At 33.1% G+C, this 21475-nt stretch overlaps 1 protein-coding gene across 1 annotated transcript; it reads right to left on the bottom strand.

Annotated features, from left to right (window-relative positions):
* Positions 1 to 2660: 2660 nt before the first annotated feature.
* Positions 2661 to 20737, bottom strand: LOC25498375 (F-box/kelch-repeat protein At3g06240). The gene is made up of 3 exons (XM_039827945.1): positions 19708 to 20737; positions 2791 to 3038; positions 2661 to 2672 (listed from the first exon to the last, which is right to left on the bottom strand). The coding sequence occupies exons 1-3, from the start codon at positions 20735 to 20737 to the stop codon at positions 2661 to 2663; spliced, it is 1290 nt and encodes a 429-aa protein (XP_039683879.1).
* Between the last annotated feature and the right edge of the window lie 738 nt (positions 20738 to 21475).

Here is a 21475-nt window from a genome sequence, read left to right as displayed (position 1 = left end):
ATTTGTGTATGAATAGCAGGTTGGTAGACTACAAGTGCAATAACGTTCCTTAAAAGAGGAGGGGGACTAGAATTTTTCTTTGACTTTTTAAATATGGGATCATAAAACCCATTTTAGAAAATGGGGTACCAAAAGTTAACAAATTTGAAAATAAGGGGATCAAAATTGCATTTAAATCTAATTAATATTTTGCATTTTTGCAAAAATTTGGTCTTTACTAGAGGTTAAGTGAATAACGGTTAAAAGGTAGCTGCTTTGGTAAAAAAAAAAGTAGCTGCTCAAACCACCTTAAAAAAAATCAACAAATTTTCATCCCACACAAAAACATCAGATAAGGCATGGATGTCATGTCCCACACAAAAAATAATTAAGTCCGATGATTATTGCTCTGATATCATAGCATAACGCACCAAATTTTTATCTAAGACATTCCTTTAAAAATATGCTAAATTGGATACTTGATCCCGTAAATTATTGCAAAGACCACATTAATTTGTTTAATATTGACCGTTTGATTTTTTTTTTCTCCGGAATACAACCATTATGAAAATGCACCACCTATTTTTTTTAATGTTGAGCTTCTTTTCTCCTCTTCCTCTTAATGTTCATCATCATCTTCACCAACTTAAGTCTTACACCATATAATATAGTCACACTTTCAATTTTTCAACAAGTCTTTCATAGAAAATACAACTATATTAATTTTATTTAATTTTGAAAATGATTTACCGCATGGCGTAATACTCTAAGTTTGTGAAATAATTAAATTAATCATTTGAATTGTAAAATAAATTTTTCTAACTTATTAACGGATACAAATATAACTTCATTTTTACTGCTTTTTATTTTGAAAATAGCCATCAAAAAGAAACTTAGACAAAGAATTTAGAATAATTATAGAAAAAAAGTGTATAGAGTCGATTATTTCCTAACAAAAAAAAAGTCTCCTCCTCATTAAAAGACAATACAAATGAGCAAAGTAAATTTGATTCATACATAACGTCTTTATTTTTTAAAAATCTCTTTTCGCCACCACCATACACGCTTCAACCAATAACTTCAAGCATGCATATCTTCTTTAGTATCTAAAATGTTGGTATTAAAGGATGTTAGTGAAAACCATATAATTAACCACAAATTACAACCATATAGACATAAAAACACAAGGCAAGAAGAATTGTAAAACACCTGCCACATAAAGTTCAAAGCCAAATACGAATAAAATCAATTAAAAACAGAACTTTATCCAAATGATCCATGATATGCACATAGACCATGATCTCAATATTGCATCAATTGGCATGATAATTTAATTGTCTCATTTATCATTTTAAAACTAATTGCGTCATTTGACACTTAATAATAATTTGCCCTATTTGATAAAATACCAAATCTTCCTTATTGGCACATAATAAATCATCCCATTTTCCACCTACGAACACAGCTATATGCCATGTTATGTAGACTTTCTTTTAAATCGTCAATACTTTAACCAAATCGACTACATATTTTAAATTTTTTACCTAAACTCTCATCAAACCATATTTTTCTAAAAACGACAAGTGAAGCACAACTAATGTCATACTATGCCACAAAAGATGAGACATATTTTCACACCACATATTAAATAAAATAAAATTTATTTACTCTTTATTTGTACTAAATTTTTCGTCTTTTATTAGGACAAAAGCCAACCACCAAGACCTCAATGATTCTAGGATTTGGATCCTCTCCTTCTCTTCATTCTCTCATTCTTCCTCCTTCACCAAATTGTGTCTATCTCTCTCTAAATTTTGGAGAGAAGATCATAGAGAGAAAAAACAAAAAAAAAATAAGATCAAGAGAGAGAGAAAAAGAGACAATTTGAAGAAGGAGGGAGAAGGAGATAATGAGGGAAGAAGATAATCCAACTTGATAATACTATGACTACATGGTTGTACGGAATAAGTCCTTGTTGTTGGTGCTTTTCCATCTAAACAAGATGTCTCCGAAAGAAGAAAAAAACAAGCAAGTCTTATAATTCATAAATGAGTAATTTTTTTGATTAAAAGGACGTAAAATATGAAGAACAAAATGAAATGGGTGATTAGGTGATACCTTTGAGGTGAGAAAACAGAAGTGAAATCAGAGGTTTTTTTTTTTAACGGTAAAATGGAAATTAGCATTTCCTAGAGTAGAGAATGCTACAAGCATCTAGTGTTAACATTGGAGTGACATTCCACAATAATTTTAAAGAGTCAATACAAGAGAAAAAGTCTACAAAATCTTGATTTTCACAACATATAAACTTTGCAGACAAATATGAAAAGCTAAACCAAATTTGATAACCTAATCATCCATCTATCAACAGCTGAATCTTCTAATGCTTACGAAGGAGATGAGAGAATCCAAAGTCTTTTTTAATGAAAATTAAATTCTCATATCTCGTGCTCTTGGTCACATACATGACTGATTAGTTACTTTCTAATACACTTCTAATTAAACAAACGAGATGGTGCCATGCCCCAAATACTGTTGGGGAGAGATTATGGAAATAATACATTCAAAAGGTGTTTCCAGCTTATTTTCATAAGCTCTCCTATGAAGAGAACTTATAGTTTATAGGAAATATTTCTTCATAAAATTAGTTTGATAAAATCTGCGTTCTCATAAAATATACTTCAACTATAAAACTGAAAACACCCATCTCACAAATTCACTGTTAAATCGTGACCTAGATATAGATAATACCCCTTTCTTTACGATCCAAAAAAGTATATACCATAATCAAGAAGAGAAAAATAATAATACCTTCCTTTCTTTACGATCCGCTTTCTTTTGTTCCAATTCCTGAATAGCACGTTCTCTACGAGCTTCAAGTGCTTTGAGCTCCTGTTCCTTGAAAGGCCAATCATTTGGAATGCCAGGATCTTTCTCAACCTTCCTCTTACCACTTAATTGAACCTTCTTAGCTTCTTTGCTTTTCTTTTTGTTATACTCCTTCACTTTTTTTTCGATTTTGTACTTCTTTTTCAATGGAACCCTTTTACTCTTACTCTCTGCAAACCAAACCAAACCAAATCAAACCAATGATTACATAACAACAATAACAATGATGTTAGAGTTTATGGAAAGAGAATTGCTTACTCTTGCTCCTCTTCACCATTTTAGGGTTTGAAGAGTTGGAAAAGAGAGAAAATTAGAAGGAAGGCGGAAGGGCTATGGTTGCTAATGCGGCAACGGAGTATTAGGGTTTAAGGATGAAGGGTTATAAATATACACAGCTGGCATAACATATTTATTTTGGAGAAAAATATCAATGAAATAGAGAAAATTAGGTTAGACATGTTTTTCTTTGTTGCCGTGAACATAGTTCAATTGATAGGGGATCGAACCGCGGTCAAAGAGACATGTTTTTTTTGCTTAAAAACATTAATTTTTTTAAACACAAAACTCGCTAAATAATTTTATTTTTTTTATTTTTTCAAACAAGCTAAATAAACTTATTAAATATATCCATTAAAAAAATCTTATTAAAAAATAGCGTTTAGATGTGAACTTCGTGCCCGTTTGTCCCATGTTCTAATTGCGCTAATGTATATAAATTACAAATAATATATTTTTATGTAATTTTGGTTAAAATTATTTTGATTTTAACTAAAATTATAGGAATAGATAATAGATATTTTGCACTTTCATATTGTAATAACAAACTATGTAACCAAAAAAAAAAATTATAATAACAAGTGTCTGGCCTGAAGGTTAACTTTCACAAAAGCATGTTAACAGGCGTTAATGTCTCAGAATCGTGGCTAAATGAGGCCGCTTTGGTGATGAATTGTCGTGTGGGAACGTTATTTTTTGTATATTTGGGGCTGCCTATAGGGGGATGCTAGGCGATTTGAGTTTTGGAAACCAGTTGTTGGTAGGATTGTTGATAGGTTGTCGACTTGCAAAAGCAAATTTCTTTCGTTGGGGGGTCGTCTCATACTCCTTAAAATTTGTTATGTCGTCTCTTCCAGTTTACTTTCTTTCCTTCTTCAAGGCCCTCGCAGGTATAATTTCTTCTTTTGAATCTTTATTTTCTATTTTTTTTTTTTTGGGGGAAGTGAGGATATTAGGAAAATCTCATGGGTAAACTAGCGCATTGTTTGTACACCATAGGAGGAAGGAGGGTGGGGGTGAGGAAGTTGAGGAAATTTAATTTATCTCTGGTAGGGAAGTGGTGTTGGAAGATGTTAGTTGATAAGGAGGGGTTATGGTATCAAGTCTTAAAGGCTCGACACGGGGAGGAGGAGGGAAGGTTGAAGGAAGGGGGAATGGATAGTTCACTATGGTGGAGGATGATTTCTGGTGTCTGTAGTAGGGGTGTAGGGATGGGGGTAGGGAGTTGGTTTGAGGACAACGATTGTAGGATAGTTGGTGGCGGAAGTAGTACATTTATTTGGACGAACGATTGGGTGGGTGGAGTATCGCTTCGGGTTAGATTCCCTAAGTTGTTTTCTTTGGCCAAGAAAGGTGGGTAACAGTGGCGGAGATGGCGAGTCGAGGTTGGGAGGATAGGTGTGGCGCATGGGAGGGGCGGAGGCGCCTTTTTGCTTGGGAGGAAGAGAGTGTTACAGAATGCTCGGTTTTGCTGCATGATATTGTTTTGCAGGATCACTTAATTGACAGGATGAGGTGGCTTCTTGATCCTTTTACTGGTTACACGCTAAAATGAACGTACCATTTTCTGAGGACGGTAGATGCACCTCCAGGAAGGGGAATGTTTGACGATGTGTGGCATAGGCAAGCACCGTTAGAGGTTTCGTTGTTCGCTTGGAGGTTTCTTCAAAATTGAATTCCAACAAAAGACAACTTGGTGCAATGACGCGTCCTTCAAATTGATGACAACATATGTGTGGGTGGGTGCGGTTCACCGGAGGATCATTTGTTTTTTGGCTGTGACACATTCTGCGGTGTGTGGTTCTTGGTTTTTAGGTGGCTTGGCATCTCCTGCGTTGTCCTCAGTTTGGCTCAAGATCATCTGCATTAGTTCGGGCACCTTGCGAGGTTACCGCGTTCTTCTCACACCTTCCTTAGAATAAACTGGCTAGTTGTTGTTTGGGTTATTTGGAAGGAAAGGAATAATAAAGTTTTTAATAACAAGACTTCAGATTGACATAGCATGGCAGACAAGGTTAAAAGGCTTTCTTTCCTTTGGCTAAAGTCTAATATGCACATCTTTGTTTTTAGCTACCACGATTGGTGGAGGCACCCCTTAGCTTGTATGGGTGTTATGGTGTAATTTGTTAAGCCAAATACCACATTTGGTCCTTTTAGTTAAACAGAATTTCCAAGTTAGTCCTTTAAGTTTCAAAAGTTTCCAAAAGATCCTTTTAGTTTGACAAAATTCGCAAGTTAGTCCTTTAGGTTTCAAAAGTTTCAAATATGTCCTTTTAGTTGATAAATTATGGAAACCGTTACCCTTGCTATTAGTTAATAATTAACTAATGCTACTGTAGCCATTAAGTTGTTGACTTGGATCAAAACAATGTCTGTTAAAAGCTCCAGGGTGTCAAAACATTACGGGTCACAAATGATCATTCTAGCACTATAAAGACATTTGTTGTTGTAAATAGTTGCCTTTCTAGCACAGCAAATGATAATTTGTGACCATTAAACGTAGTGTTTTGATACCCTGAAACTTTTAAAAGGCAACATTTTGATCAAAATCAACAACTTAACGACTACATCAGCATTAGTTAAACGAATACTGACAATGGGGGTAACGGTGAAATAGTTTATCAACTAAAAAGACCTATTTGAAACTCTTGAAATATAAGGGATTGACTGAGAATTCTGTCAAACTAAAAGGACATAATTGAAACTTTCGAAACTTAAAGGACTAACTTGAGAATTCTGTAAACTAAAAGGACCAAAAATGATATTTGGCCAATTTGTTATTACTTTAGATTTTTGCGGCGTTTCTTCTTTTGACACCGGTGACTTGACATTGTAATTTTTTTGGTGATGTTTCTCTTGGCACGCCTTGTGCGAGTTGCATCACCTGTAGTAATGTTATAAATCCATTTTGGTTGTTAAAAAATAAAATAAAATAATAACAAATACTTATATTTTGTTTTTACGATACCAACAATATAATAAATATAATATTTTTTAAAAAAATATACATTCTTATCGTTTTGAATGACACCAACAAAATAACATATCCTTAAAAAATATATTTTTTTATCAAATATGTTTAAGGGTATAATGGAAAAAAGAAAAAGTCAACCCTAGTATAGGTAGTACATATATCCCTTAAAAAACCTGTGGATGCAACCGGTGAAACCTCTGTATCATTGTTTGACCTGTTCAAATCCAATTAAAACCAAAGAAACATCAAATACCAATTATTCTCATAGAATAGGATTGTAAAAGGGTTTTAGTTTCCTCTAATGAGTGTTCCCCGAAAGTCACCGCGGCTGCCTTCCAATACCTCGGAAGCAGCTGTGGCCTTTTTGTCAGAAGATCTTATTGTATTGCCGAAGTTCTCTCTTTACTTCCCGTGAAATCTCTTATTCAACTGAAATCTGTAAGCAAGTCATGGAACAATATCATATCTCATCCTGCCTTCATCATGAAACATCTCAAGCTTTCTTCACAAAACCCCCAATTCACACTCATCCGTTCTTTGTTTTCTTTTACTAGTGTCGTACCGATCTCCGTTCATCATTTGCTGGAGAATCCTTCAAACTTGATCATACTTACCAATGATCCTTACTACTGGTTAAAATATAATAGATCAATCTTTGGTTCATGCAATGGGCTACTGTGTTTGTTAGGTGATTCTTCTCGGAAAGCAAACAATAATCAAAATTATCGAATTATCTGGTTCCGTTTCTGGAACGCATCTATAAGAACAATCTCTGAAAAATTAGGGTCGTTTGACGATTTTAGCAATCTCCTCCCTAGCAGTTTTCATTTTGCCTTTGGTTATGATAATTCAAACGACACTTATAAAGTGGTGGCATTACGCGATAGTGACGGTGAAGCTAAAGTGAAAAGAATCACGGTTAGAGTTTTCTCCTGGAGTGATAATGTTTGGAGAGACATTTTCCTATGGTTCCTTTCAATTTTCGTAGTATGGATGAGAATTGTGGTATTTATGTTAGTAACAGTCTTAACTGGTTGACCCTTGATTTTGTCTTGAAGTAACTTCAATAGGTAAATTGTCAACCAGCTAACTCACAGCAAGTTTGTTGTGCTTAACCCGAAAAAGGCTTGTTATCATGATTGGAAGCATAGAGATCGAACATGGTATTCTTTTCTTGAATTCTGGTTTGCAAATAGATCTACAGCTTTCTTTGGATCTTGCACACCACCCTTACCAAAACTGTCCTTAGTTCTGACAGCGGTAGTCAAGCTGTATTATTTTTTATGTAGGGGATCCCAAGAAGGTTCAATGTGTGCAAGAGTGGCCCGCTACTCCGAAGAATGTTAAAGGGGCGAGGGGATTAATTGTTTTGAACATGTATTTTTATAAGAAATTCACAAGAGATTATGGTAAAATCAAGTCCATGAAGGGACAGAGTTATTCGTCAACACTGTGCCAATATTGGTCTCTGAGAGTTCTATTCATTTAAGAAAGAACAAGTGGAAATAGAAAATCAGAAAATAAGCTTGATAGTACTTGACTTGATGATTGTGCTTGTTCCAATTTTGCATTTAATGTGATTCTAGAAAATGTAATCTTGTTTCAGCTATAGGCTCGTGTTTGCTTTGCTTTACACTCATTGCTTTGATTTATGATAATCCAACCTCAAGAATATGAATTGAACAAGTGTGTGCATTCTTTTCAAGAGTGCATTGAGTACTAGCTAGGGTTCATAATGTGTAATAAGATTATTCATAATGTTATAGCAAATGAATTTTAGTCCTTCATTTTAGTGCTATATACAATGTTTACAACTTATTTTAAAATTTCCACCTACATTGCAAATGAAATAATCTTTTATAGAAAATTCACCACTTCGAGGCTTCACTTTTGTTGCATTTATTCCTTAGTCTTTTATTTTACTGTTTGAATCATTTTGACATAAATGTAATGTTTCTGGTAGTAGCAAATTTTCCATCTTTCATCTTGTTTTAAAATGAATGTCAAGTTTGAAAAATAGTTCCTTTATTCTTGTTAGACATGTTATTCGGAATTTTACTAAGGTTTAACTAATTTGTAGGTCCCTGAATAAGGAATTTTATCTGATACATTGAATGTTTGCTAAATCATGGAGCTAAGCCAGTAAAGATTTAAAGAAGGAAAAAAGTTAGAAGTGGTGTGATTGGCTAAAGAAAATCTGTATGCAATTACAACTAGATTGAAGAAAATGCGTATGCAATTACAACTAGAAAAAAATGCACATATTTGTGTTGTTTCTGCAAGTTGCTTTTAGAGAAGACAAAAACATTCCTTGGTCTTTTAAAATTGATATTACCTTTTTAAAATCCACACATATAACTAAAACAAAAAATATTTGTAATTCAGTTTCGTTCTTGCATGGCTTTGTTTGCAAGTTTGGAGGAGGACGGAGAGAAGGAAGGGTTTTGTAAAAAAAACAAAAAAGTATGTTGCGTTCTCATCATACGTCCCAACAATCATTGGTTTAATTTATAGCGCTCTAAACGCGTAAATAATAAAAAAAAAATACCATTTTTATACCAATTTTTGGGTCTCAAAATGGCAATTGCACAAAAAGAAACGATATTTACGCATTCAAATTGAAAAACTACATTAAATAATATCGCTAAAAACGTAAATAATGAACTTGTAAATAAACTCATAACACCCAAATTAATAGCATACAACTATCATAATCCAAGTAACTCCCCATCCTACGGAAGAATAAACCTCTACGTAGTCGTAAACCCTCCTAAAGGTGTCAATAACACATTCTCCAAGAATATTTGGCTCCATGTTTTGAGATGTTCTCTCCAACGGGTCAAACTACATCAAGAGATGGGAACCAGGAAAGGCAAAGAGACTCAACGAGTGTACCTTATATAAGTTGAAAAATTACACCAAAAGAAGGAAAATGTTATGAAATAAACTAAAAATACAAGATCAAATTAGAAAAAGATGAAGATGAAAGCTTTTGTATTATTCTATTCAAAAGTGTATTCTTTACATTTATAGGACACAAATGTGGTAAGTTACAATTACATGAAGAACCATATGACTAATTGCCAATAACAACGAATATAGGCATTTACTAGTAGGAGTTAAGGAACATAGAAAGCCTTAGGGAAATGGACATCCACATCATATTATTATCATTCATAACACTCCCTTTTGGATGTCCATCATGGATATGCCTCATTAAAACCTTACTAAGGAAAAACCCAATGGAAAAAAAAATCTTAGTGAAGAAAAAAGAGTACAATATCCGATATATCTGCTTCATTAAAAACCTTACCAGAAAAATCCATGGGGAAAAAACCATGGTGATGGAAAAAAGAGTGCAAAATATATTTATATTTCCCCCTCAATCAAACAATCATTTATGAGAGGATGAAGATCATTATTTTGTATTAGTTGCTCAAAAATTATACTCGGGAGTGACTTTGTGAAAAGGTATGGAAGATTATTACATGAACAAATTTGTAGACTCACTAGTAGAAAATATACATTTGACATTAAGGGGTTTTCAGTTTTCACATCAACAAGAAGTGTCCTTTTTTTAACCTTCAACATTTCTCTTAAAAAAAAAAAAAACCTTCAACATTTTCTCCTTCCAAAAAATAAACGTCAAAATTTGTAACAACACCACAACAAATGGATCACCTCTCTCCAACTCTATCATGACGTTCTATCAACAACATACCATCGCCGAAATTCATTCTCGATGAACATATCACTAATATTATTTCCTTGCTTCCCGTCAAATCCCTCCTTCGATTTAGGTGCTTGAGTAAGTCACATGACTCTCTCATCTCCAATACAACACCTTTGTCCAATTGCACCTTACTCGATCTGCACGTAATGTAGACTTGACACTTGTATCTACCTCCGATAACAATGTCCTATCCTTCACAGTTTTTTCCTTTGCTACAAAACCCTCCAATAATTTTCAATCTTCAAAAGGATCCTTACTATGAACTTGAGGACAAGCACTTCCTCGACCTAGTTGTCTCTTGCAATGGATTTCTCTGCTTGTTTGGCCATTCTTTCCCTACCAATTTCGAGATTGAGACGTGGATTCAAATTTGGAACCAAGCCACGAGGACAATATTTGGAAAACTAGGATATACTATTCATAACAACCTACATTTCCATCATAATTTGACGTTTGGTTATGTTAATTCAATCGACGCTTATAAGGTGGCGTATTTAGTTCCAAATACAAATAATGTACGTGTTTTCAGTAAGGGAGATAATATTTGGAGAAATATTCAAAATTCTCCCGTGGATCATGGTTATTCGATGAATGTTGTGAACCTAAGTGAGAGTATTAGTTGGTTGGAATTTCACGATTTCCGCTCTCGTTATGATGGCCAACAATATTACTATTCATCAATTTGTGATCATTTCTCTTGATTTGGGCACCGAAACGCTTTCTCAACTTTTGCCACCTCAAGGTTTCACGGAAGTGCCAATTGTTGTACCATATCTAAGTGTGCTAAAGGATTGTCTTTGTTTTTCACATGATTACAAACAAACTCATTTTGTGATTTAGGAAATAAAGGAATTTGGAGTTGAAGATTCATGGTCTCAACTATTTGGAGTTAAAGATTCATGGTCTCAACCTAAAGTTAAGACCATGAATATTCAACTCCAAATTCCTTCATTTCTCATAATACAAAATGAGTTTGTTTGTAATCATGTGAAAAACAAAGACAATCCTCTAACACACTTAGATATGGTACAACAATCGGTACTTTCGTGAAATCTTGTGGAGGAAAAAGCTAAGAATGTGTTTCAGTGCCCAAATCGAGAGAAATAATGACAAATTGTTGAAGAGTAATTTTGTTGCAATCATAATGAGTGTAGTAATCGCAAATTTTCGGCCAATGAATACTCTCACTCAGGTTCACAACATTTATCGAATAACCATGATCCAAGGGAGAATTTTGAACATTTCTCCAAACATTATCGCCCATAACTAAATACACCACCTTATAAGTGTTGGTTGAATTAACAAAACCAAACGTCAAATTATGATGGATATGTAGGTTGTTATGAATAGTATCCTAGTTTTTCAGATATTGTCCCCGTGGCTGGGTTCCAAAAGTGAATCCGCGTCTCAATGTCGAAATTGGCAGTGAAAGAATGGCCAAACAAGCAGAGAAATCAATTGCAAGATCCAACTAGGTCGAGGAAGTGCTTGTTCTCAACTTCAAAGTGAGGATCTTTTGGAAGATTGAAAATGATTGGAGGGTTTTGTTGCAAATGAAAAACTATGAAGGAGTGGACATTGTCATAAGAGGTAGATACTACATTACATGCAGATCAAGTAAGGTGCAATTTGACAAAGGTGAGATTGGAGATGAGAGAGTCATGTGACTTACTCAAGCACCTAAATCGAAGTAGAAATTTGACGGCAAGCAAGGAAAGAATATCATTGATATGTTCATCGTGAATGAATTTCGGCAATGGTATGCCGTTGAGAAAACCTCGTGACTGAGTTGGAGTAAGGTGATGCATTTGTTGTGGTGTTGTTACAAATTTTGACGTTTATTTTTTGGGATGAAGAAATGTTGAAGGTTTTTCTTTTTTGAAGAGAATTGTTGAAGGTTAAAAAAATGACACTTCTTAGCATTTTCTATTCATTTATTTATTGAATTTGGTCAACATTTTGTATTTATTTTAGTCAAACAAAAAAGCAACGAAACAAGGAAAATTATCATTATTTTTTATATTTGGTAAAAGAAAACAAGGAAAATTATTATTACTTTTTGTTGTTGGTAAAAGGAAACAAGGAAAATTGTTATTATTAATTTGGTAAAGGAAACATGGAAAACAATTGCTCCTTTTCAAGAAAAAAAAAGAAAGAAAATTATGTTTGGTCAAATACAGAGACAAAAATACATATATTTTAAAAATCAATAATTACTACCAAAAAAATATATTATTTTCATTTAATTCTTTTCTCTTTCCATCATTTTTCAAATGTGTGTATGTTTCTCATGAGGGATATATTTATCATTGTAGTCCTACCTAGTTCGAAGAATTAATCTCCTCATTTACGCGCACATGATTTATTTTTGTTGTATCGACAAATATTATTTAAGGCATAGCCTACACAAGACGAACAATTTTCTTACCGAAAGAGAGAATACAACAGTGTCGTCATCCGTGTAACATCTATAAGATCCCCAACTAAAAACTTGGAAAAAATTAGCACCTAAAACTACCACCCATTATTCACCTTAAAAGACAATCTTTGGTGTTCCAACACCGCTCATAATAATATAAACAGCATGGAACCTTTGATCTCAACGTGGACATATTAACGCGCACATGATATTATGTTCAAACCAAAATAAGTGTTTATTCAAATCTATGTGTCTGTTTTGGTAGGTTAGTTTGACTTCTTCAAAAAAAATAATAGAGTTTTCGGATGATTGTGACCAAGCATGTTTTGTTACTTGTTCTCTCATTATTCAAATTTACATTAGCGAAACTAACATCCTTCATTCGAGATTAATTGATAGCAATCTCCACCTTTACTTCCCAAACATATCTTGATTCACAAGTCTTAGGTCTCTGATCGCTAAGCATCCTCTTGATTTAGGCTTATTCACATTTGACGAACAAATCGAAGGTATCTTCTAGACCCCCTTCGACCCTCCCCAAAGGAAGCGATCGGAGACCCATAATCCTCTTCCAGACCTTCATTGGCAACTTCATAAAAGAAAGGTATAATAAAAAATGACCCTCGAGTTTAAAGTCAGCCCAAAACAATGCTGGTTAGACATAGACATCAACATTCTGAAGATGCGAGACCTTCAACCCTGTTGAATTTACTTTGAATACCCTCCATTTTTTGTATTTGTAATTTTTATCTTTCCAAAAATATGGTCTACAATATTTAGAATTTCACAAAACAAAAATTAAATTGCTACATTTTTTGACTTATTTCGTCTAATGTGTTATACTGAATAATCAGTTTACAAATCACTGAACAATGTGGCAATTCATATCTTTGGCAATTCATATGTTTAAAAACAATACATTAATGATATAGAAAATAAAATTGCAAAATTTATTTCACATATGATTGTCACACCACGATATCAGTTTGTCACTTGTTCTCTCATTATTCAAATTTACATTAACAAAACAAACATCCTTCATCCAAGAATTCTTCAAGAATCTTCTTTAATATCCCATTGAACCATCTCTGATTTATCAGGTGTTCATCTTGTTTCTCCTTTTTCTTCATTTCCTTTTATCTCTAATCCTATTCACCCTCCATGTGTTACTTTCCTCAACTAGTAATCCTAAACAACAGAGTCATTGTTTTCAGTATAAACTTGTTTGGGACTATCGATTCAAGATTGACTAAAGAACCCTCTTCAAGATTCCAGTAAATCATATTTGATTCATCTGGTTTTTCTTTATTTTCTTCTTCCTTTCCTTCCAATTCTCCTCCTTCTATCTTCAATCCTCTTTAGCCTCTTTTTGGTTTCCTTTTTTTGTCAATTCTGACTGTGTTCCTTCTGGAGTCTTTTACTGGTTCACACATAGTTACTTACTCCTCTTTGTGAGTAATATTTGGTTTTTTCCTATAACATCAACATGGATTCCAATATCGAAAAACAAAAATAATATGTCTCACTTTTATTTGAACATGGTTGCTCCCAGCAGATGAACATAAACTCTTAACAAAAATGCTGCTTTAAACCAGTGAAATAAAAGACCGCAGTATCCTAGAATGATATTCAATATAATATTACTAGGGATGCATAAGCTTTTTTCTTTGTAGAAGAAAATGATATCCTAGACATTCTAAATGGGTGCAAAAAAAAAAATGTAGTTGAGAAATTCATTTTAGAGAAACCTATCTAGAAAGGTTCTTACAAATGGCATTAGCCAACATCTGGTGTGGTATGAAAATTATTGATTTATCTGATAATCTTTTGCAATTCACGATGTGTTGTGAATCCGGTTGAAACTCACACCAATGAAAACAAAGATGTGTGGAGCAAGAGATAGTGGTAATCTATGAGCCAAATGGTCTCCAAGCTAACAACAACAAAAACAGCCCTAGACTAGTGTAGAGCAAAACCACACAAAGAGATAACAAAGCAAACAAGATAAGCAAGAAAAGGAAGAACAAAACACCAAGAAGATTGTTGACCCAGTTCAGCCAATATGGCCTAATCTGGGGGAGAGAGCAGCTCTCCAATCCAATATGAGAAAGTGTTACAAAGGGTTACAAGAAACAATAGCCTTCAAGCTTTACACAAGAACATGCCCTAGATTCTACCCATATGTGTTTCCCCACTCTCACAATATGAACCCTAAAAGAGAAGACACTAGAGGAAGCTTTAGATCCTTCCAACTAATGAACTCCTCACTACCCAAGGTGATTACAATGTTTTTCCCAACCCAAGAGACACTCTCAACAAAGACACTCAACCCTTTGGTTCCCTCCTTTGTTATCCAAGTTCTCTCACTAAGCTCTACCAAGCTCTCCTTCAAAAAGCACAAGAACACAATATATACTAGTCTTCCTCTGAAGCAATCGTGCCACGATTTGCGTCTGACCCAAGGTTTGACCGGTCCTTATCAAGGATACTTAACGAGCAAGTTTCTGAATCATGTCACGATTTCCCAAGATCGTGCCACGATTTGGCGTCCTGCAAACTAGCTCACGGCACCTTGAAATCGTGTCACGATGCCAAAATCGTGTCACGATTTCTCTGTTCTTCCAGACCACAAATTTGAAGCCAATATCAACACGATGAACAAAAAAGATGATATGTCGAGAATTCAAAAGGGGGACCTTGGATCCATAAAAATTCTTGCATTGTTCTACACATTTGGGATTACATAAAATGTAACTTAATATGGGTTAAAGAACAACTGATGTGAAAACCCTGATGTTAAATTTTAAAGAGAAGGTATAACATCAGTGGGTGAAAGGCCCGATGTGGAAAGTTTGATATCACAACAATTCGTCCCCGATGTGAAATGACGTGGACATATACCACATAATGTCACCTCACATCGGTTGCCACATGATGTGAAAAGTACATTTCAACTGAATGTGAGTATATATTTTTATGATAATAATTGATACCTTGTTGTGTGTTTAAGTGTACACGAAAATACTATGTGGTTAACACTCTAGGTTAAACAAGAGTCAACATTATGGGGAAGAAAACACTTTGGTAAACACAATGCTTCATCATCTGTGGTCAACATAAGTCGATATTCTAAATACTACAATTCAAAGCATCGACTATGGCGAATCCAAGTTAACTTTATGTGGTCATCTAGGATCAACCAATCATGTATGCCAAAGCGTAATTGCAAAGAAAATGAAGTGCATCAAATATGAAGGTAATTGCAAAGATTAGTCAATTGTAATCAAGAAAAAGATTACATGTAACGTTTAACCATTCAAGACTAAATAAATAAATGAAAAAGCAATGCATGCACTCGAAGCATTTTTACCAACATTAGCCCACATTCATTTTGGTTTTTAATTAGTAAAAAAAAAACATTTCAAGTTCCGGAACGTTTTCCAATCATGAATCCACATTAATTTTTACTACACCAACTTATCTTTCTTTTTTTTTTTCTTTGGAACAATTACACTAACTTATCTTCTCAAAACTAAACACCAACTTTGTGTATACCTCATTAATCATCCTCTACTAAATTCCTCTTTGCTTTGTTGAAAAAAAAAAAAAAAATCAATTGCACTAGCCATACGAAACGAGATGCTGCAAAAACACAAAGACATAAGTGTAATTTCCTCATTATTTGTCTTAACTCTCCACTAAAATTTGGACATATATTTACATCTGTTTTCATCCCAAAACGGTTATGGTTTCCTGCCCTTGAATGTGCATAAATTTTCGTCTCTTGCCATTCTTGATTGATAAACTCACAAAATCACTTTAATGTGTTGGTTACAATTTACAAATGGAAAAAACTTTCCAACTGCTCCTCATTACCTAATTTGCCAACCTCTTCATATTAAAATATGGCCTAAAATATGGTTTTAGTCCCCGTAAATATGTTTCGTTTTAGTTTTAGATTTTGTAATTTTTTTTTATAGATTTGGTCCCTCCAAAATATTTTATTAGTTCCTACAGGGACTATTTTCAAAACAATTTTTTTTTGCAAGGACCTTTTTAAAAAGCAAAATATTTTACGGGGACTATTTTCTACAAAATTGGGTTCAATCATCATGTGTCACGTGTACAAATCATCACAAAAGTGAGACAAATGACCAAAACCAAAACGAGACATATTTGCAAGGACCAAAATCTACAAAAAAAAAAAAAAAAAAAACGGGACTACAACCAAAACGAGTCATATTTGCAAGGATCAAAATCATATTTTAGCCTAAAATAAGTATGCGGAAAGCAAAGCCAACAAGTAAATTGATCAATTTTGTCTTTCATACAAATGGCATTTTTCAATTATGTTATGATGAGGTTCATCGTTCAGCCCTATAGAAAATGATGATAACATCCAATAGTTTACTCTAAATACTTTATTATGATATGATGAATTTTCAATTAAAGGTTTGATTTAGGTATAGTTTTCTCACATTTTAAAAGATTGTTTTTCCTTATTGTTACGTGATATATGTCTTTCTTCATCAAGGTGAACAAAGTTTTTTGTCAAACCAGATATCCCACAAGCAAATCATCATCTCATCAATCATTCAAGTGAGTGTATTCTTTTTACTTTCCGATTTCCTTAATTTTCACGCCACACTATATATTTATAGGCCATTATGCTATTGTAGAAGTACTAACGATGCATGCATATGTCTGAACTATTAGACCACCTACAATGGCTTATTGAAAGCAATTTTCAATATGTTGAAATGATTGGAGAAGGGTATTGAAAATGAGGAAAGAGGAGAGAGGTGATGAAAGGATTAAGTATGTTGAAAGTCTGACGCAGGGGACACGTGGCGCGAGAGAGAAAAAATTGTGGATAAAGCTGTGACACGTGGTTTGTTACGATTGCCTGTTTGAATTTTTATCTTCTTAATAATTTGGACTCAATTATTTCATTGCAAATTCATTTTTTTTTTTTTTTACCAAAATTCATGATTTTTTTCACTCTACAGATAGAGACTTGAATCATTTGATTTGGACATAGAAAAAAAACCAAATTTTTCACTCTCTTAATCTTATTATTAGCATTTCTTTTGAAGTTTTAGTCTTTGTTTAGTGAAATGGATCCCAATAATAATCAATTCAACACTCAAATTTTTCTAAAATTTAATTTTATAATTTCATTGTTAATTGTATTATTTTAAAACCCAAAATTCTTCTGATCCAAAAAAACGAAAAAAATAAATAGTTAATTGTATTATTTTAATTTAATTATAATCGATAATTTTAGGTAATTATAAAAACAAAAATATAAAATTAAATAAGAATAAGAATAAGAAATAAAAAGTGGTGGGGTAGGGTGTTGAATGAAAAAACCATTGGAGAGGTAAAAATTGAATGGGTGTTGAATTATGATAGAAAAAATGATGTGGAGTGTTAGGAATTGAAAAAGTAGGTGTTGAAGGGTATTGAAAATTTGTAACCATTGCCCATGGTCTTATGTTGCTGGAGAGGGATCCAGTTCAACTGGTTGTGGAACTAATTTAAAATCATGTGTTGACAACATGAAGGAGTAATATGGTAAAAAAAATTGTTACCCGTCTAAATTATTGTTGAAAATTGTTGCATACACATGTTATTTGGCTGAGAAACACATGTAAAAGACGAAAATATCCTTCCGTAGTTAAGTGCTGAGGAAAACAAAATCAACTGCAGTTAACTATCGAGGAAAACCTCAGTAGTTAACTGCCGAGGAAATGTTTAACAAGCACGTCACTTAAACCTTCTGTGGTAGTGTTTCTTTCACCTCTTCAAAACACCATTTTTGCTTAACAAACACCATTTTCATGTCTCCTCTTTTTTCACGTCTTTATTCCATCTAGAAGATAAATGGGTTTTTTTTCATCGTCAAATTGAAGATAAAGAAATTCAGCAACCATCAACTCTATAACATGGAAAACGAGACATGCCCAAGTAAACAATTCGATTTTTGTACAGGTAAGAAGCTAAGTCTTGTGGAGGTTGCTCCGATGCAGTCCCTCTTGAGAAAGGAATAACCTATCCAAAGACAAGGAAAAATGAATAAGAAATCTGCATAAATAATATGAGTAGCGTATATTTTACCTCGGTGTGCCATAAATTATTGTACATATGCCATAAAATATTGACAAGAAAATGGTGTTTGTTAAACAAAAATGGTGTTTTGAAGAGGTGAAAGAAACACTACAACAGAAGGTGAAGTGATGTGCTTGTTAAACATTTCCTCGACAGATAACTACGGAAGCCGGTTTTGTTTTTCTCGGCACTTAATTACTGAAGAGTATTTTCGTCTTTTACAAGTGTTTCTCAGCCTTTGCATATGTGTCAACATCAATTTTCATTATTGTTTGATGGAATATAATTTTGTTAGAAGAATTTTCAAACACTTGAAATTATTGCTGAATTATTAAAACACACATAATACTCCCTCCGTTTCTAAATATAAGCAAATTTTACTTTTTAGATTCATTCAATTAATGATGTATGTAGTCCATGTTATGAACCACATACATCATTAATGAACCACATACATCATTAATTGAATGAACCTAAAAAGTAAAATTTGCTTATATTTAAAAACGGATGGAGTACCTCCGAAACATCCAACAAGGTGTTGTGGACAAATTTCATTTAAACAGAAGTAAATCTTCTTCAATCCTTAGCAGCAACTAACATTTTATTTTTTCTAATAAATATGCAATATATATGCATAATTGTCTACTTCTATCTTCATGGTGTTTCCCATTTTCTACTTTTCTAGGGTGAGGTAATTAATTCTCCTTTTTCCTTGCTTTTATTTTGTTTTATTTTTATACTTGATGCTTTCACTCACACTAATTTGAGATCATATATTGCATATTTAAGTTATGCGGCAATGTCAACAAGATAAGTGGAACATTTTCTATACTTTTTTATCAACTGCATGTTTATTTGTTCTTTGTTGTAAACTTATTGTAATTAAATTTGTTATTGTTAGGAAGCAAGACCATGATTGGACCTAATAATGTTTCTATATAATTTTTTTTGTCTCTTCTATTATATTAAAAAATAATATATATTTTCATTTTATATCAATTTTTTATTGTTTCGATCTAATATTGTGACATTATTTCTATCGGTCACCATATTACATATTTATGTGAATTATTAGTAAACTAAAATATTTTGAATACGTATTATAATCAAACCCGTGCAACGCACGGGCTTCCATCTAGTAATAAAAGTAAATCTAATCCAAATGAGTAAATTGTTGTAGAGAAACTTACTTTCAACGATAAGAAACCAAACTTTCAACATAATTCATGTTTTTGAACCAAGTTTTATTGACTCTTTCTACTCTATTATATATCCAATTATAGAGAATTGCCCGACCTTCAAGATCGTTTGTCAATAAAAGTGTACCAGTCTTCTCCGAGAGGAAAAATGGAAACAAATAAAACTCCGAATCATTCAAGTGATCATATACTTGAAGATTATCATAACTAATTTTAAAAAGTTGAGTCCATGAATCTTCAACTCCAAATTCCTTCATTTCCCATATTACAAAATGAGTTTGTTTGTAATCATGTGAAAAACAAAGACAATCCTTTAACACACTTAGATATGGTACAACGATTGGCACTTCTGTGAAACCTTGAGGTGGCAAAAGCAGAGAATGCGTTTCAGTGTCCAAATCAAGAGAAATGATCACAAATTGCTTGATAGTAATATTGTTGCGGTCATAATGAGAGTTGTAATCGCGAATTTCCAGCCAATTAATAATCTCATGTAGGTTCACAACATTCATCGAATAACCATGATCCACGGGAGAATTTTGAATATTTCTCCAAACATTATCGCCCAAACTTAAAACATGCACATTATTTGTATTTGGAACTAAATACGCCACCTTATAAGTGTCGGTTGAATTAACGTAACCAAACGTCAAATTATGATGGAAATGTAGCTTGTTATGAATAGTATATCCTAGTTTTTCAGATATTGTCCTTGTGGCTTGGTTCCAAAAGCGAATCCACGTCTCAATGTCGAAATTGGAAGTGAAAGTATTGCCAAACAAGCAGAGCAATCCATTGCAAGAGCCAACTATGTCGAGTATGTGCTCGTCCTCAAGTTTATAGTGAGGATCTTCTGGAAGATTGAAAATGCTTGGAGGATCTTGTAGCAAACGAAAAACTGTGAAGGTTAGGACATTGTCATCGGAGGTAGATACAAGTGTAAAGTCTGCATTACGTGCAGATCGAGTAAGGTGCAATTTGACAAAGGTGGGACTGGAGATGAGAGAGTCATGCAACTTACTCAAGCACCTAAATCGAAGGAGAGATTTGACGGGAAGCAAGGAAAGAATACTAGTGATATGTCCATCGAGAATAAATACCGGCGGTGGTATGCCATTGAGAGAACGTTGCGACTGAGTTGGTGTGAGGTTATGCATTTGTTGTGGTGTTGTTACAAATTTTAACGTTTATTTTTTGGCAGGAAGAAATGTTGAAGGTTAAAAAGACACTTCTTAGAATTTTCTATTTATTTCGTTATTGATTTTTGGTTAACTTTTTGTATTTATCTTAGTCAAAGAAAAAAGTAACAAAACTAGGAAAAATTATCATTATTTTTTATTTTTGGTAAAAGAAAACAAGGAAAATTATTATTACTTTTTATTGTTGGTATTAGGAAACAAGGAAAATTATTATTATTATTTTAGTAAAAGAAACTTGGAAAACAATTGCTCCTTTTTAAAACAAAAAAGTAAAGAATATTATGTTTGGTCAAACAGAGAAAAACGTATATTTTAAATATTTTAAAAATAAATATTACTTTATCACCTTGTCAAAAAAATAAATATTTCTTTATCAAAAAATATATTATTATTATCTAATTCTTTTCTCATTCCACCTTTTTTCAAATGTGTGTATGTGTCTCATGACTAATGTCATTAAAAATACCTTTTTTTGGGAGACCTTTTTTCATATATATGGGCTGTGAATTAGCAAGTTACACCTACTTTTTTCTCACCAAAAATTTAAGTTTCATTATCTTAAATCACTTTAAATTAAAAGATAATTTTTTCAATTCTACTTTGGTTTCAAATAAAAGAAACATTACCTTGAATTCCTGAAAAAAATAAAATAAAATTTCGGTACCATTTGGGATTGAGAATTGACTTTGTAATTCT

The sequence above is a fragment of the Medicago truncatula genome, chromosome 7, assembly GCF_003473485.1.
Source record: "Medicago truncatula cultivar Jemalong A17 chromosome 7, MtrunA17r5.0-ANR, whole genome shotgun sequence".
NCBI classification, from domain to species: Eukaryota; Viridiplantae; Streptophyta; class Magnoliopsida; order Fabales; family Fabaceae; genus Medicago; species Medicago truncatula.
The sequence above is the reverse complement of the archived record's forward strand: the minus strand, read 5'-3'. Positions and strand labels throughout refer to the sequence as shown.

Coding starts and splice junctions, on each gene's coding strand:
- LOC25498375 (XM_039827945.1), bottom strand. CDS start 20,737: ATGCATAACCTCACACCAACTCAGTCGCAACGTTCTCTCAATGGCATA. Junction 3,039..19,707: donor TTTCCTCTCGGAGAAGACTG/GTACACTTTTAT, acceptor TTTGGTTTGCAG/AGAGTAAGAGTAAAAGGGTT.